The 23,371-nt window shown below is 31.2% G+C and overlaps 9 protein-coding genes across 9 annotated transcripts; 6 read left to right on the top strand and 3 right to left on the bottom strand.

The window, feature by feature from the left end:
- Positions 1-246: 246 nt before the first annotated feature.
- cubi_03435 (uncharacterized protein) lies at positions 247-2,115 on the top strand (the record flags this gene model as incomplete). The annotated part of the gene is made up of 1 exon (XM_029020448.1): positions 247-2,115. One exon carries the CDS (start codon positions 247-249, stop codon positions 2,113-2,115), a length of 1,869 nt encoding a protein of 622 aa, XP_028874892.1.
- Positions 2,116-2,226: 111 nt separating this feature from the next.
- Positions 2,227-4,596, bottom strand: cubi_03434 (uncharacterized protein; the record flags this gene model as incomplete). The annotated part of the gene is made up of 1 exon (XM_029020447.1): positions 2,227-4,596. The coding sequence occupies one exon, from the start codon at positions 4,594-4,596 to the stop codon at positions 2,227-2,229; it is 2,370 nt and encodes a 789-aa protein (XP_028874891.1).
- A 360-nt stretch (positions 4,597-4,956) lies between these two features.
- On the top strand, positions 4,957-7,098 carry cubi_03433 (uncharacterized protein; the record flags this gene model as incomplete). The annotated part of the gene is made up of 1 exon (XM_029020446.1): positions 4,957-7,098. One exon carries the CDS (start codon positions 4,957-4,959, stop codon positions 7,096-7,098), a length of 2,142 nt encoding a protein of 713 aa, XP_028874890.1.
- A 271-nt stretch (positions 7,099-7,369) lies between these two features.
- On the bottom strand, positions 7,370-13,423 carry cubi_03432 (RRP5 like protein; the record flags this gene model as incomplete). Its single annotated transcript, XM_029020445.1, has 1 exon — positions 7,370-13,423. One exon carries the CDS (start codon positions 13,421-13,423, stop codon positions 7,370-7,372), a length of 6,054 nt encoding a protein of 2,017 aa, XP_028874889.1.
- A 973-nt stretch (positions 13,424-14,396) lies between these two features.
- cubi_03431 (uncharacterized protein) lies at positions 14,397-15,029 on the top strand (the record flags this gene model as incomplete). Its single annotated transcript, XM_029020444.1, has 1 exon — positions 14,397-15,029. One exon carries the CDS (start codon positions 14,397-14,399, stop codon positions 15,027-15,029), a length of 633 nt encoding a protein of 210 aa, XP_028874888.1.
- Positions 15,030-15,129: 100 nt separating this feature from the next.
- On the bottom strand, positions 15,130-15,879 carry cubi_03430 (TATA-box factor binding protein; the record flags this gene model as incomplete). The annotated part of the gene is made up of 1 exon (XM_029020443.1): positions 15,130-15,879. The coding sequence occupies one exon, from the start codon at positions 15,877-15,879 to the stop codon at positions 15,130-15,132; it is 750 nt and encodes a 249-aa protein (XP_028874887.1).
- Positions 15,880-16,701: 822 nt separating this feature from the next.
- Positions 16,702-17,859, top strand: cubi_03429 (8-oxoguanine DNA glycosylase; the record flags this gene model as incomplete). Its single annotated transcript, XM_029020442.1, has 1 exon — positions 16,702-17,859. The coding sequence occupies one exon, from the start codon at positions 16,702-16,704 to the stop codon at positions 17,857-17,859; it is 1,158 nt and encodes a 385-aa protein (XP_028874886.1).
- Positions 17,860-18,262: 403 nt separating this feature from the next.
- Positions 18,263-19,135, top strand: cubi_03428 (GCN5-related N-acetyltransferase family protein; the record flags this gene model as incomplete). Its single annotated transcript, XM_029020441.1, has 1 exon — positions 18,263-19,135. One exon carries the CDS (start codon positions 18,263-18,265, stop codon positions 19,133-19,135), a length of 873 nt encoding a protein of 290 aa, XP_028874885.1.
- Positions 19,136-19,948: 813 nt separating this feature from the next.
- cubi_03427 (uncharacterized protein) lies at positions 19,949-23,119 on the top strand (the record flags this gene model as incomplete). The annotated part of the gene is made up of 1 exon (XM_029020440.1): positions 19,949-23,119. One exon carries the CDS (start codon positions 19,949-19,951, stop codon positions 23,117-23,119), a length of 3,171 nt encoding a protein of 1,056 aa, XP_028874884.1.
- Between the last annotated feature and the right edge of the window lie 252 nt (positions 23,120-23,371).

Genomic DNA, 23,371 nt, shown 5'->3' with positions numbered 1-23,371 from the left:
ATGCACCACGTATGGCGGAATTACACTCGTCTACCAAAGTTAGGAGTGAAGATTTAGGTGCACTAAATGGTCAAACTTGACAATCTTCGTGGCAGTACAAGAATCAAGAGGAATCATTATTTACTATAATTTCTTGTTGTTTTTAATTAACAGATCAATTGAATACATTGTTCTTCAAAAAAAATTCTGTAGAAATTTGTGGTCATTATATGTATATATTTTTTTGAAATTGAGAATAGGATAAATATGTTTCCTAAAGACAAACAAGAAATGAAAATTTTGGACGAAAATCTTGGCGAGTTGGATGCAACTGTTAAACACCTCGAAAACGAAATATTTATGAAGAAAAAACAATTCTTCTCTCAAACAGACCTGAAACCTGTAGATATTTCCCAAGTCTCTGAGATTAACAATCAAGAAATGATTAAGTCTCCAATAAAAGAAACTAGAATCGTCCCTAAGAGTGAATTAGATAATGAAAACGCAGATTCTAGTAAAGATGAATTCCAGATTAATGAGAACCTTGAAAATGAAAATTTTATTCCTGAGGAATACATCCAAAATGATGACGGAGTGAAAAAAGCCATTTCAACTAACATATCCCCAAAAAATTCGGTAATAATAGATCAAAACACTGAATCCAGTTTTTCTTATTCTAATGTATGTGAGTCTTCAACAAACTTGAAATTAATCCACGAAAAAGAAGAGATCCCATTGGATTTACAAAGTTCAATTCCAATTCAGCTCCAACAGCCTCCTCAGATTCCTATATTACAACCACAACCAAATTCTCAGCCTCACATTAATCCATTTATGATTCAACCAATGCAAATGCCTCCTCATGCCCACGGAGGAGTTCAGTTAAAACCAATTCCAATTCATAAACAATCACATGATCATTTTCACTTAGCCCCTCAAGCCACAGCTTTTCAACCGGGTCAATCTCAAGTTCATTTAAATCCTAGAATTCAGTCAATCCCAGGAATGATACAGAGTCAGCATCCCTTCCCACTTCATCCACACCATAATGCTCCAATGCCTCCAGTTCCCTCAACAAATATGCAAATTCCTTTACCCGTCCCCATGCAAATGCCTATTCCTGTCCCCATTCCAATGCAAATGTCGGTCCCTGTGCAAGTCCCAATGCAAGTCCCAATGCAAGGCCCAATGCAAGTCCCAATGCAAGCTCCAATGCAAGTCCCGTTGCAAGCTCCAATACAAATCCCAATGAAAGCTCCAATGCAAGTCCCGTTGCAAGCTCCAGCTCTGGGGTCTATGCAAATCCCCAATATGAACTCTCCTTACCTTCTAACCGATTCAAATATGCAAATTCAATTAGACCCAACAGCTCCTAACTCAGTAGGCACTCCTCCACCCAATATGGGGCCCCCTTCGCACATTCAAACTCCAATTTCTTCAGAAATTGCTCCTGGTTTTCCTTCTGGGATAACGGGTTCTGTTGGAGTTACGGGGTCATTTCCAGCAGCAGGTTCAGGGCCAAATATCCCAAACCCTCTTGGAATGGACTCTCAAATGCTCGCAAAATACTTGCTAACAGCAATGGCAGAGGAGTGTTTAAATAAAAAGAAGTCAACCAAAGTTGAAGATGGAAACTTAGCTTCAAAAAATCAGACTTATGTTTCTGAATCTGGCCCCTCAAGTGTCTCGAGTACATTATTCCCGGCCCCAAATATCCGTCCTCTTATCCAACCACCAAAAGTAGAAATTGATTTTAATTCCCCCACATGCTTTTCACAAGATGTATTTAAGAAGAAATGCAAGAGAAAACCCAAAGTAACATCAAACAATAGCATTCCAAAGATTGATGGTCAATTCCTATTTTCCGATCAGAATCCGATGGTAAATAATCATGGACTCAACCCGGAATTGGAAGCAAATCCCGATCAACAGTCCCAAATATCTCCCCCTTCCTCTCCGACATGCTTCTCATTTAAAGCTTCCGTCCCAGTAAGTATACTTGGAGACAACCCATTTTCTGAATCTATCACGAAGATGGTTACCAATAAAGTTTCTCAGTGTCATCCTCATCAATATATGCCTAATAGTAGTTTTAATATTAAATCTGGGTATAACTTACCGATTCATCTGCAATAAATTACCAAAATTCATTAATTTTGATGCAATAATTATAAAAACTTTTAAGCTTAATTCAATTTCTTTCTGATTTTTAGTAGATTTTTAATAAGTTTTAATTTTTAATTTATTTTAAAATATTATTGTTATTAATGATTGAATACATATTGCTCCCACCGTCAATAATAAGTAGGCACTCAGAATTGAAATATAGACTCCTTTTGTTAATATTGGCATAATATAATCATTTGGAAGAGAATGAAGATTAATGTTCTTTTTATTAATGTATTGGAAACTATTAGAACTGTCTTCATTGTTCATATCGAGTAACATATTTAATTTCCAGTAATTATCAAAGTTATCTTCAAAATAGTATTTAAGAATTCTTCTGTAATAAATTAAACTTTGTGAAACTGACTTTACACAAATTAAATATAATGTTGCATAATCCATGTAAATTTCAGTCAAGTTGTCACTTTTTTCATACAATTCTGACAAATTGTCCGAATCAATTATCCTAAAATTTCGATTATTTAATTTAATTGCTTGATTTTTCCAAAAAATAGTAGTAACTTTAATACAAGTTGAGATATCTCCAACTTTAATATCACCAAGCCTTTTCTCACCAATTTTTATAGTTTCTGATAAATCCACAAGCTTCTCTAAACTTACTTTAACTGAAACAGGGTATTTATATAAAAACTTCTGGACACTCCAAATCTTGGAATTTAAATATAATAGTGGAATTAAAGAAAATACGCTTGGAGAAGGATCTTCCTGGTCAATAAATTGAATAAGTTTTCCATCTCCAGAGATACTTTCCAATAAATTTAGATGTTCTATCATTTTATGTGTATTATTTTTTAATTTGTTAGCTCTTTTGTGAAAATAAAGTAAAAACAATCCATCTTTGATCTTTTTCTCCTCCTTTGATATATCAGCCTTTAAAGTTTCCTCATCTTCAGAAATCAATTTTTTTATTAGATCAAGTTTTGCATTTAAAAACAAATCCTTGTGCTTTTTTTTCACTTGTTTTGTATAATCCTTAAGTGACTTAATCAAACTTTGTTTATCAAATTTACTATTAAAAAACCAATTTGTAAATAGAGTTTGGATTTCAGTGTCTAATGGTGATGAATAATAATATGAATGAAATGGCAATGGCTTAAGCAGGCCTTTTTTAAGGACATAATTATTTAAATTAAAATTCTCAATGAATGGAAAAGTAGAATTCGATTTTTCTTCTATGTCTTGAGAATGTAAAAACTTTTTTTGTTTGATATTTAATAAATAATAAGATCTTTCCAACCTTTTAGTTAGCTCAAGCATTATATTACACAACTGATTTGACCTCAACAAAGTCTTCCTGCTAATAGTAATAGACTTCCTGTGAAATAAATAATATGTTGGGTTTCTTTTAAATATATCATAGAAAAAAACCCTTAGTTCTGGAAATAAAGACATTATACTTAAATTCAATACACATGTATTCACTTGATGATGATATACATAAAGATCTGGCATTTCATCTGGAAGGTAAATCAGGAAATTCCTTTTATTCTTTTTTTTATTTCTCTTTTTCAATCCAATTTCAATCATGTTAATTGTATCCTGAAAACTTTTGGAATTACTATCTTTTAGATATTTGTTCATTTCTTTTTTTTTTATTTTCTCATTTAATTCGTAATCTTCGTAGTAGCTGTTAAACTGGGTCATGAACTCAATGAGAATATTTTCAATTGATTTATACTCTTTTATATTTTTTGTTAAAATTTTCAACAATCTTAAAATTTCATCAAATTGATTGATTGCTAACTTTCTCAAAATAAGCCACTGAGAACGCGGAGGGTCAACCTTAAATAATTCCATCCACTTAACATAAAGTTGAGAAGATGTAATTTTTTTAGATAGGTTAAGATATTCCTCTGAACTTATGTTGTTCCATTTGCTTTTTATCTTGAACAAATTATCAAATAATGCTACACAAGCTCTTTGTGTTGATTGAATTTTCTCTTCCCTTAATAAATTGCTTTTTAACAGCAACTTGTGATGGTTTTTAATAAAAATCAAACAATCATTATAATCATTAAGTTGTCTCATTTCTTTAGGTCTTTCTTTGTATTTTTCCACTTTTAATATTAATAACAAAAGCACCCAATGAATATTTATTTTAAGACTTTCATTCCCCAGCTCCCAATTCACCCTCAAAACCTGTATAATATCCTGACTGATATTAACTCTTATCAATTCAGTACTTTCCGTGACTTTATTTTGGCTTTCTTCTTTCTCCTCTTTTAATTGAAAATTCTCATAATCATTACCTATTCTTCTTGTATAAATGTTTGTATTAATTTTTTCCGTTAGGCAACTTATTTTATCCATGTTTGATCCCATTTCGAGTTCACATTTTTTAAACTCTCCAGAGATGCCTAAATTAAATAACCCACCAATAACTAAAACTACCATATTAAGTGCAATTATTGACCGGTTCAATTTTTTCATCTTAATTAACTTGAATTGGACAAACTCTTTTTTAAATAATCAAAGCTCAATATATACCTATATATGTTAAATTCATCTTCTTAATTTACCTTAATTCTTTTTTCAATTTTTTTAAATAAATTTTTTTTTTGTTGTGCAATTTCTTTGCACTATACCGGCATTTTCATGTGGATGCATTTATTATTAGTTAAAATTCCTATACCGGTGTTTTATGTGGATTAATTTATTAATAAATTTTTTTTTATTAGAATTCCATACCGGTGTATAATAATTCTCATGCACGAAAGTATTTTCATAAAAAAGTAGATGAATTAATTTAAGTAAAATAATTAAAATAAAATGATATTTGATTAGTAATTAATGATCATCAAATACAAAACAAAGTTATTAGTCTTGATCTTTACGGTAATATGGAAAGTTGGAATAATTGAAAATGCTATTTATAGAAAAAAGGAAAGGTTTGTATTACCTAAATTTTGGAATGTAAAAGAGAGATTCACATACATTAGGAGAAATAACACTCGTTCATTTGATCCTATTATGGAGGAAACAAATCTTTCAAAAGTTGACTCAAAAAATGATAATTATTTTTATCAACAAGATTTATTTACAAAAGAAGAGAAAAAAAACTACTTAGAAAACAAGTATCAACATTTGGAAACAATTAGAGAAGATTTGATTAGAAATTGGGCATTTAACATTAAATATGGTTCAAGTAAAGTGGTAAAAGAAACTCACTTTAGGATAATTATGTACTTTGTTAAAAAAACAACTGGGTCAAAAATAATTAAAAAAAACCAAGTAATTGATGAAATAGACAAAAAAAACATCTTAAATAGACAAGACCCCTATGAAGATCCAGTATTCTTCAAATTAGATAGAACAGAAAAAACCGATGAATTCTTTAAAGAGTTGTCTAAACCAATTAAATCAATTCAAAATTGTTGGGATATTTATTCAACAATTACCAAAAACTATAGTTATGAATTATTTGAAAAAGAATTTGATTCTTTTATGGATTCTGAAACTCAAGATTCCACTTCTAATGATGAAGAGAAAGATAATTTTCAGGAAATTCCCAAAATTGAAAAAAGAAAATTTGAATACAGCAAAGAAATATTTGAAAAAATGGGAATCAAAGATGCTGTTAAACTTGTAGAATCTGTTTCAAATATTCCAAAATTACCTAAAACTAGTAAAATCTTAAGTAAACACCAAGACAAGAGAAAGTTCTTACTAAGGCTTACATGTGAATTTTACATGAAAGCAATGAAAGAGATTGAGGATTATTTAAGAGATGAATATGAACAATATGATTTTGAGCTACTCCAAGTTAAATCCAAAATCTACAATACATGGCAAAAACTTTACTTAAGGTCCCCAAGTAATGGTATGTGGTACTTGTTCAAACAAATTATTCCAATTCGAGGAGATTTAACAGTATTTGGTCTCAGCAATGGAGATTTGCCTCTTTTGCCAACTAAAGAAAAAATGTCCATTCCTGATATTCCTCCAGATTTCTTTGAGTATACAACTATGCCTAAGTCATGCTCCAATAATTTAGTTGCCTTATCTTTAAATAATGGTTACAGAATTCAGCTTGGGATTTCCAAAACTCCAAAATATATCCAATTTGGTAAATTGTACAGGTACTTTGAACATTCTCTCACAATCTCTTACACATCACTCAATTTATGTATGAGAACTATTAAGTTACAAACTTTCTTTCAAGCATATTATTACCAAACTGTTAATGAGTATAGACCAGACCCAAGCAGCTCCTTCTATTGGCAAACTCCTGATTGGGATTCACTTTCTGGATATATTAGTTATATCCCACCCGGGAATACTACACTCTTTCCTAGTAGAAATCAATTTGTATGGTGTCTTCTTTGGACTACTACTGAGTATACCAGAACATTTGCAAGATTTAGAGTCAATCCAATAAAAGTCAATGTTAAAGACATTTTACATATTCCAATGAAGATGCAAAAAATTGGAACCAAGCCTGATCTAGAGGCTTGTTTCATACTTATTAGATATTTCTGGCTTGCAAAGCTTATTAGAATCAATAAAAGAAAATATAGGCCATTAAGAAAAGATTCTCCTCACGATGTAATTATGGATTACTCTTCAATTTACTACATTTGTGTTGCTATCCTCAAATGTAGAGTTACATTTCATAGATCATATCTCAAGCACTTTAAACAAGAAGATATTAATCCAGCAATTGAGAAAGTATATGATACCCAAGATCCTCATGGGGAGTATAATAACTTGAATAACAGATTTTTAATCCTCAGCATTCCAAAGCTAAAGTCTTTGAAAAAAGTTAAGGTTATTCTTTACGGGGTAGTTTCTACTGTATTATTTGGAGCTCTAACTGGAATCACTCTACTTAATATTATTACAAACAATCAAATTCCTAGTAATCAAATCATGAGGTCTGGATACCACAATTCTCTTCAGGATCTCAACATTATAAATAATCTCAGACTCTGATTCTCATCTTTCAAAGTATTCAAATTATCATCTACAAAAGATCTTATTCAGAATAAACACTCAATCATCTAAAGGTGTTTTTCACCTCCCATATTTGGCTCTAAGCACCTATTAATAAAATTTCCTATTTTATTTACAAGCTCTAATTTTCTAAGACAACTTTTTTTTGAAAAAAAAGAAAAAAAACAACTTATTATTGTCTCGTCTCATAATCTATATATTTATTCGGTCCCTATTATGGTAACTAACATTACAAAAAACTCTTTAAAAGTTAAAGGCTGGATTCAACCTTGTTTACGTAGCTAATTGCAAGATCTTGAACATGTTTCTGGCTTTGTGAAGATCCGAACTGTTTCTCAAAAGATAACCATCTAGTAAAAATCATTTTCATACTTCTTGGTTTAAAGTTCTTTTCTAAGCATGAGTTAAAAATAGACCTGACCATCTCTATATGATCATCTATTGAAGATTGAGATTTTGAGCTGCTTTTTATACATATCTTGGTTAAAATATCAAAATATTGAGACCATAAATCCATTCTTTTTGAATTCTCCTCTAATAAATTCTCAAATATGGTCCTCCCTCTGTTAATATTACCATACTCAAATTCCAACCTACCAATATCTGTAATAAGACGCACTACCTTATGCTTGGAGACGCTTTTCAAGGACTTTTGGATTATTTCATCCCTAGCCTTTCTTTGGTTGTCACTCTCATATAAACAAGTCAAATAAGTTACCCACAGCTTTCTACTAGTCTGAAACTTCTTTAGACCTTCCTCAAGTAAAGCCAAACCCTCTTCATCTTTTGAATACTTCTTTAAAGAGCTGAAGATTTGTATATAAAGCTTTTTCTGATTTGTTACATTCATCAATGCACGATCCAAGATTTCTCTTACATTCTTTGGAATTCCATCTTTTCCTAAAGAAGAACTATTATTTTCCCCTTTACTTGCAGATAATTCATTTTTACCATAAACTATCTCCATGTTAATATAAGCAATCCAAATATTCCACCTCTCCATCTCTTCCTTAACTGAAATCTGTTTTAATGACCTTTCTGCAACCATTCGAGCCTTATCTAAGTCCCCTAAATCCAAGTAATAAGACATATATCTGATCCAAAGAGAAGATACATCTTTGTGTGTCACTAGAAGCCTTTCAAAATCATCAATAGTTGAAGGATTTAGATGTGATCTCATCCCTTTTTCCTCCTCATCTCTAATTTTGTGTTCCTGCTCTAGCTGTTTCTGCACTTTTTGCTTTCTATTTAAGTTCTTAATTTCTAACTTTGGCTCTGATTCCTGAGCTTTATAATCTTCTAACACTGAAATCTTACTCTTCCCTCTAAAGTTCTCTTCTCCTGATACATCCTCAAAATCTATTTGATCCGATTCTCGGTACTCCAGTCCTTCATCATTAATTTCTATAGTCATTTCTACATCTCCATCCATTTCCTCTTCCTTCTCCTCCTTTTTCTCCCCTCTTCTTTCAATTTCTTCTTCCCCTTCTCTTGTTTCATCAGTATCAATATCCTCATAATGGTTATTTCCCAAATAGACTGGACTACTATCCTCACCCTTAAAATCAGAGAAATAGCTTGGCTTAATCCCAACCCAGACTCTCCTATTCTCAGAATCTAACTTAAGTACCTTACATAAAACATTATCTCCAATATTAAACACTGTGGAAATTTTGTTCTTATTAGATTTTCCATCTAAACACTCTGAGAGTTTACAAAAAGCTGTTAAGTTATCTTTCAAATCATTCAGTCTTATAAATAATCCATACTTTCTAGAAACATTCTTTACTACTCCTGCTAAAACTCTCCCAATATATAAATCTTCAAATGATAACTTCTCATTAATATTTCCCAAAGATGGAAGCACTTTTTTCCCAGTACCAAGATCCTCCTCTTCGTCTATTTCCATATTTACATCCATATTCAAATCTTCTTTTACTTCATCTTCTTCAGTTTCTTCCCCTTCTTCTGTTTCAACATTATCATTTATTTGAGATAATCTAAGTTTTATATCATCCGAATCCAACTTGGAAATGCTTAAATCTATCTTTTTTTCCTCTTTATTTATATTAACTACAATCATTTGATGAATGAATTTTCCAATAAAGAACTTTTTGGATGCTTCTTCTGGAGTAATAGTTCCTGACGTTAGCTCTCTAAGTTTAATCCTTCCAACCAATTCCCTTCCAATACGAACAAAAACTCCCTCTTTTCCACTATTACATACATAACCACTCAAAATGGAACCAATCTTAACCTGGGAGAATTTCTTAATTTCTTTTAGTTGGTCATTCTCATCTTGAATATCTCTAATTCTTGAAATACAGCTTGAGATCTCAAAGTCTAGTATAACGTACTTAAGCTTAGAAGATTTTCCACCTACTAAGTTTACCCTTCTGCTTTTTTTGCTTTTGTTTGTCAGCTTATCAATGATAATTCCCTGAATTTTATTACCAACCTTAAACTTTTCGAGTTCTAAAGGATTGTCAATTTTGTTATCATCCAACTCCAATACTGAAATCCTCCCAAAACTTTTGTTAGGTAATTGTACAATTAAACCTTGGTAAGATTTCATATGTTCCACAATCTTACATTGGACTTTCTCATTAACTAATAAACCAATTTCTTTCTTACTACCATCCTTTGGACTAAAATTTGACTCTTTATTTAAATATAAGGCTCCCAAAAGTATTGGTAAATTACTAGTATGACCCAATATAATACAACTTAAGTCTTTGGAAATTCCATTTTCTTCCTCAGATCTGTTTGGAGACAAAACTACCACGGGTAACTTTACATTATCCCCATCCTCAATCATTAATATAGATATAGTAAATAATTCTGTCTTATAAATAATATCTTGATCATTATTAACCTTAACTGATCTTGTCTCATCAACAATAGTTTTCAAAAACTTGGTGTATTTTTTGTTAAACTTTATACTTTCCGTCTTTTTTCTCTCTTCTAGTACTCCACTAAAACTAGAAACTATTTGATCTTCACAGCATATGTAATACACATAGTTAGTGTCAGAAGAAGTTTCCGTATAGTTCTTATACTTGTTTGGTGATAAATATCCCCCACCAAGAACTAAACCATTTACAAATTCCCCTTTAGTTAACTTTTTGCTAAAACCTTTGTCTTTTTCTCTAGATACAAGCTTAAAGTATATGTTCTTTTTGACCTTATCCAAATCAAATATACCCATATAAACTTCGTCACTTTCAGATATGTTCTGAATCTTTAGTTTTAAGACTTTCCCAATTAAACTAGAACTACCTGAAAATAGGTTTTTCTCTTTTTTAAGTCCAAGGGACTTATTCAGTAAATTTTGGATTACCTGATCATCTTCTTCTAAACCTGTGAGTCTCTCTTTAATAATGATCTTTGTAACGGAAGGCTTTCTAATAAAAGCTGTCCCATCTTCCAGATCTTTCAGACTTAAAGTTACTTTTTTGTTGATTTCATCGAGTTTTACAACTTTGAGAAGTAAAGTCTCTCCAATAGAAAAGTGTCTCATTAATTGTTCCTTACCATCAAAGAAAACTTTTGAGCTAATTAAATGCCTTGGGACAATACCAGTCAGAGGTTCTGAACACAATATGGAGACCAGTAATCCATAATGATCAATATGATTAATATAACCCAAACACAATGTGTTGTTTGATAGATTCTTGAAATTTTTGATGAATACTTCTCTATTCAGAATGGAGTGTTTCAAATATGCAATTTTAACATTCAAATTCAAAGTAACAGAAGTACTCTCAAATTTAGTATTGGATCCAGAGTTCCCAACCAAGTCCATTTCCAAAGTCTGTCTTGAGACAGAGTCTGAAAGAGTTTGTGGAGAGAGGTTAAGGTTAGAAATCTTAGAATTGAGGTCTGAGACAGACTCAGAGTTATGATATACCTCTTTTAATAGGTTATAAATTTTCTCAGAGTTTTCTTTACTATCTGATATTGAAAACTTGGAGACGTATAATAAATCATTTAAGGATTGTGAGAATAACAATCCCTGAGTTGTTACTGCTAATAAAGTAAATCCCTTACTGTTATTATTTTTCTGATCAAAAAGCTTTTCATAAAAGTTGTATTTACAATTCTTTAATTGTGGAAGGAATTGTCTATTTAAAGGGGTGTTGGAGTTCATTATAGGGTTCTCTGTATTGTCATTTTCTGCTCTAAGAGTCAATTTTAGGGATTTATTGGTTAGATCGATACTCTTAATTTGAACAGTAACAATTTCTCCAATACTTGGCTTCTTTGAAATACCTTCAATATTATCAAATTCATGATATTCAAGGTACTCCTTGTAAGAAATAGATCCATATGCTTCTCCATAGAATCTGATAATAATATAATCATTATTTCCAAAAGAATTTAAATTTGAGTCAGAGTTATATTTTTGAGTACTATCAAGACATATTCTGCTTATGTATCCGGTGATCTTTTGTCCAACTTTAAGAGACTCATCAATAGATCTCACCAAAGGTAATTGGTCGTTTATTAATAGATGTTTTGCAGTAAGTAAAAGTAGAGGGTTCCAACTATTGTCACTGTACTCATATCTCAAAACCTTGAATTGGTAACTTCTCCCAATTTGATAGTGTTTTTTTACATAATTCATCTGTTCCTTGGACATACTCTTAGAACTATTAAAGCTTGATTTAATACCTAATACTGATCCTGAGCTAGTACTATTGAAGAGATGTTCTGCATAGATCCTACCAGAGAAGTATTTTGAAAGTCTGATTGATATTCCCCAATTATGAATTTCTGTAACAGTGGCTTTAACAATTTGTCCAGGAAGGACATCAGATGATAAAAAGTATTTTTCTTGTACTAGATCCTGATCAAATGAAACAAAGAGGGAGTTTTCCAATCTAGAGCGAGAAATAACTCTAAATGGTTGTGTTTTGATAGTTTGGTCAAGTTTCTCGTAGTCTTTTGTAAATTGATTGGTGAAAAAAGAGACCCAATTATCAGCAATTCTAGCCAAAAAGGAGATTTTACTTGGACTTTTCTTTTGATTTTGAGAATTGAATAATGTAATTCCTGATAGAGAGTTTATTAGAGGTGCTGTGTCTTTATTTTGAAGAACAGAAGGTGATATAACCGATCCAATGGGAATTTCATTAAGAGCCTTTTGATCGCCTTTAGTTAAATTAATATTATGAGGAAGAGCTGATAAAATAATTTTGTTTTCTGTTCCAGATAAAACTGCTATAATTCTGGCAGTAAGAAACATTGATTTAGGGGACTTTCTGATAACTTGAGGATTCAATGAAGACTCAAAATGTTGAGGATAAAAACAAGATAATGGGTGAATAGAATGCTCATTTGGAATTAATCCCAACATAGTTCCCATACAAAAACTAACTTGGAGAGAGTGATCATCCTGAAGATAATCCTGAATTGATTCGAATTCTTGGTCATTAATATATTGTCTGTCAATTTTCTTTAATTGTAAGACTTTAGTGTTTGGTTGAACTCCAATCTTATCAGAGATTTTTTTCTTCTTATTAGGACTTTGCATATAACTTCTCTTTTCTTTTTGGTTATCATTACCATAAGCATGAATTAGACATTCCACTATCAGACCTGGTTTTACTTCATGAACACTTAAGATTTCTTTTTTACCAATTTTAGAGTCGTTGGTCTCTTCGTAAATAGGAGTGCAAACTAATAAGGACTTTTCTTTAAAGTACTTATTTACATTAACTGGAAGAATTTGACCAAGTTGGTAATCTTTACTACGAGACTCTTCCACCTTCATGAAGACAGTCTTAAGGCCCTGGATACCTGTATAAAGGTTGAATCCATGGTTTTCTTTTGAAATAATTAGTGCTGAAATTACATATCCAAAAACATCCAGACATTTTGAATTAGAGTTTAATCCTGCATTCAATATTGAAGGCTTTAAAGTGACATTATTCTTTATCTTATTATTGGAGATTACAGCTCCATTTACAAATTGACCCACTGAAAACCTATCTTTAAGTGACTTCTTTCTCAAATTTTCTAATAACTCAAATGAAATTGCTTCTGATTCCTCCAAAGTATTTTCTACAGACAATATTGCAGTGTTAGAGCCTGGAAATGAAATTCTAAGTTCTTTTTCGGTAACATCGTCAATAACTCCAAATAATAAAGTCCCTAACTTTAGGTCTTTTTGTTCAATATTTGTGAAAGATATTATATTCTTCAAATTCTTGCTCTTAATTCCAATAAAGTCACCATGTTCTACATCTTCCACTTCCTCTATGTCGCTATGTAGATTGTTTAAATTCCTCTTACGACTCATTACAGCCTCTCCTCACGAAACAAATACCTTGATAACTTACTTAAATGTTAACTTTTTTCTCCTTTTTGAATTCTGATCGCTGAAAAATAACCAATTAATTATTTGTTCTTGTAACTTGTAATTTTTCAACTTCAAATATATTTTAAGTTTTTTTGTCAATGATAACTATCATCTACCAATTTTATTCCTAGTTATCTTTCCATACAAATAATAATATCACAAATTTCTTTAAATTCGATTTCCTTGGTAAATCTTACCTCTACTTTTCAATCTCACTCTCAGTGAAATCAAATAAATTAGAGATAAGTTTTCAATTATTTCTCTTTTAAAGAAAATGAAAAAATTCAACTTTTTATTTATTTTTCACTTTTGTCAATTTTGACTCAAATCTATTACCTAGACAGTCTCGACATACTTGCCCGCCCAACAATGCGCGCCACGTAGTGGATTTTTAATCATTAAATTTTTTTTTGTGTGTGAATGCCAATTTATGATGAATATTTTACACTATAAAACAAGTTTATATAAATAACCTTTAACATTTTTTTTGTGATTTTTTTTTTAGTTTTTTTTTCTTGATAGTTATTTTTTTAAAAAAAAAGTCATGTGGTTGCCACGTAATGTAATTGCATGCATGCATTTGCAAAATTGTCAAACACCGGTATAGAAAAACTGCGTGTGAATATAGAAATTATTTGATCTCTTAAAATATGGGGTGAATAAAATGAGTGGACAGTCATTTTTGTATATTTAATAAAAATAATTATTAATTAAAAAAAATAAACTTTGTAATAATTAAATTTATGAAATATATTTTTTCTGGTTAAATTATATTAATTAACCTATCAATATATTTCAAAAATTTGAGTTATTAAAGTTAATCAAAATTTATGATAGCAAAGTAAACATAATTTAAACTTTGAAAAACCCTCAAGTATAAGTGTATTGGGTGGGAGGTAAGATCATCAAGAATATGAATGAGAAAAGAATTAAATTAAATGTGGGAGGAATGTTTTACGAAACTACAAATACTACTCTGCTAAGTGTGAATGGAGACTCAAACTACTTTTCTGCATATTTATCTAGAACAGAAAAGAACTCAGATAAAAATTTAAAAGAAGAAATCATTGAACTATTCATAGACAGAAATGGGTTTCTATTCCAGTATGTTCTGGATTACTTGAGAACTGGCACAATAGTAGCTGTGCCAGACAAAGACCATATAATTAGGGGACTATTAGTTGAGGCAGATTTTTACCTTTTAGAATCTTTATCCTCTTCTCTTTCAAACAAACTTCAAGAACAAAACATGAACAAGTTAAATTCAAATATAAATTTTATGGTCAGCCAAAGTCAAAGTCAAAGCCAGAGCCAAAGTCAAATTTTTAGCCAGAGTCAGAGCCAAAGTATGATGTCGGATATTTCAGAATCTTCCGTACCAATGATAAACAATATTTCTAAAAAAGAACATTCTTCAAACTCATATATAATCAATAATTTATATTCATGTAGCTATAATGCAGGAAATTATATGTTACAAGAAAGTGTGGCTGAAGTGGAAAATAACTATTTAAGATTTGAATTCTCTTTGGACGAGGATTTTTAAAAAAAAATACTAATTTCAATTATATAATGAATAAAAATAAAATTAATTAATTATAAATAAATATACAATATATATGAAACAAATTCTCTAAGCTTTGACCTTACTTTCTGTACTGACAAAGAACCGGATAAATGTTATCAAAAACATTACAGATTTCTTGGTAATTCTTACATCCTGTAACAATTACTTTACCAGAGACAAATAATAGCAAAACAGCTTTAGTTGGAGAATTATCTGGATGATAACGATAAACTAAACCAGGAAACAATTCAGGTTCATAATTACAAAAGTCTCTGTGGTCATAAGCCAATCCCTCAAGTCTTATCGGAAACTTACAATCAGCTGTCGCTATAATGTTCTCCATTTTAAAGTTTGTGAATTTTACTTTTGGAAATCCACTTTTTTGGCAAATCTTAGCCATCTTCTTTCCACCTAACCTAGCATCATTCTCTAGTCTTGCTCCTGTTATCATTAATCTCCCACTCCTAAATAGTAGACCCGTGCATTTGGGGTCCCTTAGTCTCATTACAACTGCATTAACCTTCTTAGGATTATACTCTGCATTCCTAGCGCTAATTGCTATCATCCTCAAATCTAACTCACATTGTAAATGTACACTTGCAATTATATTCTGGATCTCGGGTGTTATAGTCTCATTTCTGATTGTGGACTCTACAATCTCACTCGATTTCTCTATAATAGTATTAGAAAACTCGATAATCTTGTCATTTTCTACACTATTATCACTCATCAGAGCCATATCATATAAAAAAGATGTAGAGTTAGATCTAGAGGCTGATGAGGGAGTCAAAGGTGGATCAAATAGTGAACTTAGTATATCGTCACTCATTGCTACAAATCTTTCTGCATTTAAAAAACTTTCCCTTTCTTCTTTATATACCAAACTTCTAAATAAAATATATCTTTAACTATTTACACTTAGCTCCTTTCACATAGACCTATTGTAATCAAATATCTTGCCAAATCGAATAATTTCAATAAATCAATGTATTTTGGAATAAAACTTTCGTGAGTAAGAACTTTCGGGAATTAGTATAAGAGTAAATATATCCCTTCACTCTTTAAATTCAAATATTGCTTTCTTTTCTTTTTACCCTTATTTATCTCTACTATTATCCAGTCAAAAAAAAAATTCAGATTGGCGCCATTTGGTGGCGCCGAAATTTGTTAAATTGTATAATATAAAATTGTTAAGGTATTTTATTGATTTAAGTAATATATTTGGATTAGGTGAAATATAACCCCACATTATTTATAATAATGAACAAATACCAATTAGATAACATTTCTAATGCTTTTTTAGTTCTGGTGTTGAATAGAATATTGCTTAAAAAGCGGAATAGTAATTTCTTGGTGCTAATTAGGATGATTTCTTTTTCTACTTTAGCCTTGTAAGTTGTCCCATGAAAAAGTTTAGGAAAGTAGCGAAAATAGTTTTTTGAGTGATTGTTGATAATCTTCAGTAGTAAAAAGAATTTTAAGATTTAAATTGGAACTAAGTTCGTAGTAAGTGAACTATTCATCTTGGTTTGACTTGAAATTGGGTTTTTCCAAATTGACAAGCGAGCGCAAAAATAATGTAATAAAAATTGTAACTACAGAGTTATTGAAACTTGGAATTTAATGGAATTTGAATATTCTTTCCTATTAAATGAACCAAATTAAGTTTGAGAGCCTGAACATTTCTAAGGAAGAGTTGAGAATCTCAAATTGTTTACCAGCTGGACAATCCTTTTCTTGGAGAAAAGTGTCAAATAGCTCTTTTGTTGGAATTCTTGGGCACAGAGTATTTGAGCTTAAAGAACTTGAAAATGATACACTTTTTAGATGCCTTCATGATGGGTGTAGTCAAGCAATCAAAGATGAACAGTTAGATAATAAAGAGATTGAGAATATTCCATTGAAGAAAAATAGGGTAATTCAAGATGATGAAAAAGTACCAGTATCAAATTTAGATAATAGTCTATTAAAAAAAGAGGGTTTGGGTAGTATATCCACATTTTATTGTTGCAAATCAACTCCAAATGAACATATCAGACATTACTTGAATTTGGATTTCAACTGGGAAAATGAATCAAAAATTGCTGAACTTGAAAATTCAATACATTCGCTTTCTGAGGCTTATATAAATTGGAATAAAGCAGATTCCTGTATATCATCTTCTCCTAAAGGAATTCGACTTTTGAATATTGATCCAATTGAAGCTCTTTTTGTTGGCGTAATTACTGCAAATAACAATATCTCAAGGATTACATCCATAGTAAAAAATATTAGAAGAAATTTTGGAACATTCCTGTGCAATATGAGTGACTCTGAAATAGTTTCTTCTGATGAAATTGAAAGTAAAATAGATAAAGATTATCAATATTTTTCATTTCCAAGCTCCTTACAAATATTAAATAACGCTTCAGAAGAGATATTAAAAGAACAATGCGGAGTGGGATACCGTGCAAAGAGTATTATTTTAATTTCAAAAGAACTGAATCAAATGTTTAAGAATGATGGGTTGTTTGTTGATTATATTAAATCATTGGATTACTCGAAGGCCACTTTATTTCTTCAAAGGTTCCATGGGATTGGGCAAAAAGTTGCAGACTTTGTGCTTTTGTCTGGGTTTGGATTTTCTGCTGCTGTTCCAGTAGATACTCACATTCTCAAATACATCTGCAAACATATGAAATGCCTTAATAATTCTTCTTCATTAAGCAAAAACAAATATGTGATGGGAGCTCAGTTTTTCAGAGAAAGGTTTCGTTTGCTTCCTGGATGGGCCCAACTGGTTCTATTTAGTTCCTCAGTTTTAAAGTAATTTGGTTAATTTTCAAACTCTTAACAATTGAATATTAAGTTATTTGCATGTATTTTGAAATTTGAGCGCCAACATTTAAACAAAGCAATGAACTAAAAGTATAACCCCCTGTTTATTTAACCTCTGAATGATGTAAATAAAATTGGTGGTTGTGAAAAAAATTATATTGATTGTAATAAATTACCAATTTATACATAAGAAGGGGGAATTCTATCTTTTGTTGATTAATATATCAAAAAAGTTTGTTAAACTGACATTCTTGAGAAAAAAGACTGGATTATTATTTTGGAACTAAGAAGCTTTTTGGAAATTGACAATATACCCAAAACGGTGGTAGAGATGCACTGATTCTTGTATTTATGTTAAGATTGAGGGTACCTGTGATATGTATATATATTTATAAATGACAACAATTTCTTCAGCTTTTCCTCCAGAGCTCAAAAATCCGGCCAGATGTAGTAGAGTCCATGATATATACCAGAATTGGAAACAGGAGAGCCCTTTAAAAAATCCTATTATTGACTTTAGAAGGGTGATCCCGGAAGATGTTACTCAACTTGAAGAACTTCATAAGGAGCTCTTTCCAATAATTTATGATAAACAGTTTTACGAAGGCATTGCTTCTGGGATAACTCATGGCTGGGTGGCTGTTTGGAGGTTAAGAGAAAGTTCAGAATCCAGCTATTTTGAAAGCGATGAGTTGATTATTGGCTTTGTTACAACTTCTCAGGACTGTAGGATCATTAAAGATAATGATTATAAGCATGTAATAAAGAGTATACCGGATCAATTTTTGTTACAAGAGTTGCGTGAAAAGATTCAAGATGAAAGCTTCGAAATTAGTCCATTTCCTTTTGGAGCGAATGTTTACAAATATCTTGTTTATGTTTTAACAATGGGCGTAATTGAGGAGTTCAGATTTCTTGGGATTGGTAAACAACTTTTAAATATTGTGATAGGATATTATCAAAAATTCCATCCTACAGTAAATGCAATATTTCTCCATGTTGTTGATTATAACTCTAGTGCAATTAACTTATATAAACGCCTTAAGTTTGAGGAAATTCTCCACTGGGATAACTTTTACAAAATCTTGGACGGATTCTATGGATCTTATCTTTTTTCTTATTATTATGACCGTTCAGATTCTAGAAATATGTTTGACAGTTACATCAATTTAGGATCCAATTACCCAGTTAACCAAGGAAAAAAATATGGGATTTTTAATTATATTAATAGATTCATTTCAAATTCATCTAAACTCCTTAAGAATTGATAAAAACTTTCTTCTTCCAATATATAATTTAAGTTCTAAGTTGCGTTATCACTTTTGACTTTTTTTTTTGAAAAAGTTAATAAATATTAGTTTATGATTATAAAGAAGTATCTTTACCCATTTAAATTTAAATGGAGAACTTTATTACGGCATTTTTCTAATTAATTTCTTCCAACTTGATTAAAGATTCATACATTTATAATTTTGTTTTTTCCCTTTTTTCTATTTTTTTTCCAATCTGTGATTAAACGACTAGTTGCATACTTGCAGTGCATGCAATGACGTGTATTTTTTTTAAAATGATTTGCAGACCGGTATTGAATTTTCGTATACATGCTATCCACATTAAAGTCAAAAGAGTTTAATGCATGCAAAAGAGAAAAACTTGAGTAATTCAATTTGGAGATTGGATATAAAATTCGTAATGAGCAAAGGAAAAATTAAAATATAATAAGGAAAAACGCAAAATAACACACTAATAAAGTTCATGTGACTGCTAGTAAACAAGAAAAGATAGCTACAGTTTTGAAAGTCGAATTAAACTTTAAGAAGTGATGTAAATTAAATATATTTAAAAACTGACCAGAGCGCCATTGTGATTGGCGGGACCGCCGAATAATATTATGTCCATACTTGACAATTCCTGGTGAAGGAGAAAAGCTACCAGAAATAATCGGAAAGTTAGAAATTTAAGAGAAGCTTTCCAAGGCCATATTTTAAGAGAAAGTGATTGATTTTTACAGATTATTTGGAACAAAAGTTTGGAAGATATATGAAGTAAAGCGAATCAAGTAGGATAATTGCAAATAAAAGATGAAAAAATTAGTGGATAGCAGACTAAAGTTACTGCTGGAAGAGTGTAGAGAAAAGAGAGTTAGGTGTATGTTTGTGATAGTTGGAGATAATAGCAGATACCAAATTTGTAATCTGTATTATATATTGAGTAATATTCACTCAAAGAAACCTTCAATTTTGTGGTGTTACAAGAAGGAATTGGGATTTAGCAGCCATAGAAAGGTAAGACAGAAGCAGAGAAATAAGAAGGCTAAGCAGGGAAAATTGGATGAGCAGTTAGAGGATCCATTTGAGCTTTTTGTTACAAATGCAGAAATTAGATATTGTTATTATAAAGACAGTCACAGCATTCTGGGTAGAACTTTTGGTATGTGCATTCTTCAGGATTTTGAGGCAATAACTCCCAATATCTTGTGTAGAACAATTGAGACAGTTTCTGGAGGAGGTGTGATTTGTATTACCCTTCAGACAATGTCATCTTTGAGAAATTTATATGAAACTGTAATGGACTTTCATGGAAAGCTAAAGTGTAATGAAGATTTATATTCTGGAAGTATTATTTCACGATTTATTCCCAGATTTATTCTTTCATTATCTTCTTGTGGTAATTGCGTAGTAGTTGATGATGAATTAAATATACTTCCAATATCTAGCCATATTTTGGAGATGAAGACATTTAAAAAGAAAGAAGAGGATTATATTGGAAGAAAAGGTAGTGAAAATTCAAACTCCATACGCAATCATGCATTATTATACAAAAAAACTCCTGAGCATCTTCAGTTAGAGGAAAATGTAAAGGATACTGAGATTGGAAAGGTTATTTCTAACTGTATTACCTTTGACCAGGCTCAAACAGTCCTTAGGATGACTGAAGTTATTATTCAGAAGAACATGAATGCAATAATTTCTTTAACGGCTGGAAGAGGAAGGGGTAAATCTGCAGCATTAGGACTTTCCCTTGCATGCGCTGTAACACAGGGATATAGTAACATATTTATTACAGCTCCTTCAGCTGAAAATGTATTAACAGTTTTTGAATTTATTGAGATTGGACTTCAAAGTCTTGGATATCTTGAACACAAACATTTTGAATTAGTTAGATCTAAAACAATAGATTCTAGAGTTGGGGGGGATTTTTCTCATTCAGTTTCCAGGCTTATTAGAGTTAACATATTTAAAGAGCATAGACAAACTATCCAGTATATTAAGCCTGAAGATTTTCACTTAGTTTCTCAAGCCGAAATAGTAGTAATGGATGAAGCTGCTGCTATACCACTCCCAATTGTTAAAAAGTTTCTTGGGAATCATTTATTCATATTTTCATCAACTATTAATGGATATGAAGGTACTGGAAGAGCTCTTTCTCTTAAACTGATTAATGATCTTAAAAAGAAATCATCAAACAATAATTGTAATTTATCCAACAGTAGTAGCACAACCAATCAGTCTTGTTTCTCTGGTAATTTTTTCTCAGAGCTTAGTTTGGAAGAACCTATAAGATATGGAAGAAACGATCCCATTGAGTCTTGGCTACACACCCTACTTTGTTTGGACTCTACAAATCCTCCTCAACTGGTTGGAGAGGAAATTTCCGGAGATATTGGATCTCCTTCTAAATCACTTTCAAAGACTTTGGCACCTCCGTCTTTATGTACACTATATCATGTTGATAGAGATGCCTTGTTTTCTTACCATTCAGCCAGTGAAAAGTTTCTTCATAATTTAATGTCATTGTTTGTTTCTTCACATTATAAGAATACTCCAAATGACTTGATGCTTCTTTCTGATGCCCCCACGCATAGAATATTCGTGCTACTACCTCCATTTGATCCAAATACTAAAAGCATACCACCAATATTAGTCGCAATTCAAGTAGCTGTTGAAGGATCGATTACCTCTGAGCATATTAAAGCCTCTCTTTCTAGAGGATTAAAACCTTCTGGCGATCTTATTCCTTGGACATTATGCAATCATCTTGCTAGAGATGATTTTGGAAAGTTAACTGGAATTAGAATTGTAAGGATAGCTACCCATCCTTCAGCTCAAAGAATGGGATATGGTACTTATGCCATTAAACAACTCATTACCAAACTAGAGAACCTTCGTGAAAACAACCAAAATTCATATTCGGATCCCACTCAATATATTCAAATGGGAGATTTGCCAAAATCCCAGGTAAAGATTAGAAAGGAAATAATTCCTTCTATTAGAAGCGAATCTGGTTCTTCGGATCTTAGGAGTGAGATTTTGGAAAGAGAAAAGGAAATTCCTCCTTTGTTAGAGCCAGTTGAAGATATCCAATATATTTTAAAAGAAAATGAACGAATTGACTATATAGGAACTGCCTTTGGAATCACCTCCGAGCTTCTTAAGTTCTGGTCAAAGTTGGGATTTTTACCAGTATATATCAGACAACAAGTTAGTGAGGTAACCGGAGAACACTCTGTTATTTTGCTTAAGTCAATTGGGGATTGTTGGCTATCTCCATTAGTCCAGGATTTCTCATCAAGAACTATTCAATATGTCTCATCTCCTCAGTTTAAACAGATGCCTGTGGTCCTTGCACTTTCTCTGAGTATGTCTTATAAAAATCTCATTAATAAGCATAATTCGGTCCCTTCTGAATCGCATTCTTCTCGAGATATTTGCCAACTTAAACCTCTTTTAAATGAAAGTAATCTCCATTGCTTTTTAACAGATAATGATTGTACCCGTCTTACACGATATGCCAGACAAATGGCTGATTACTCATCCATTTCTGACTTAATACCAACAATAAGCCAGCTTTATTTTGAAAATAGGCTTCCAAATATCTCCATTTCTTTCCTCCAATCTGCAGTTTTGTTTGGACTTGGATCTCAAAGAAAAAGTATTGATGAGATTTCTTTGGAACTATCCACTCCTTCTACTCAGCTCCTTGCACTGTTTAATAAAGCCATCTACAAGATTAATTCTCACATTCTTAACTTATATTTGGCAGTTAATAGTAAAGAAGATGGTGAAAGCGAAAGTACTTCTTGTAGTAGCAGTCAACAGACTAAATCAGAATTAGATCTTGGTTTTTCTCTGGGCCATTCTAAGAAGAATGAGATTAGGGACAGTATCAAGACTTCGAATTGTAAAAAAAGTTTGGAGTCCAATAGTAATAAGAATAAGAAGAGAAAACATGACTCCAACCCTTCTGCTTAATTACATTATAGTATCTGGTTATTCAATTGACTGAATTACTAGAGAATTATAAGATCTTAAAATGACATGTTATTCTCTTCTTTTGGTTGAGCTTATTATTGCAAGTATCCAGAGATTCACGTTTTTAAATATGAATGTTGTTTTTTGGCATTTTTATGATCTTTAGAATATCAGAGTAGTAATCTTTTAGAGTTAGGTATTTTTATTTAAAGTCTCATTATCATTAATCAGGCAATCTACTTTGCGTCTCCA

Source organism: Cryptosporidium ubiquitum (genome assembly GCF_001865345.1).
Source record: "Cryptosporidium ubiquitum isolate 39726 chromosome Unknown contig_3, whole genome shotgun sequence".
Lineage (NCBI taxonomy): Eukaryota > Apicomplexa > Conoidasida > Eucoccidiorida > Cryptosporidiidae > Cryptosporidium > Cryptosporidium ubiquitum.
The sequence above is the reverse complement of the archived record's forward strand: the minus strand, read 5'-3'. Positions and strand labels throughout refer to the sequence as shown.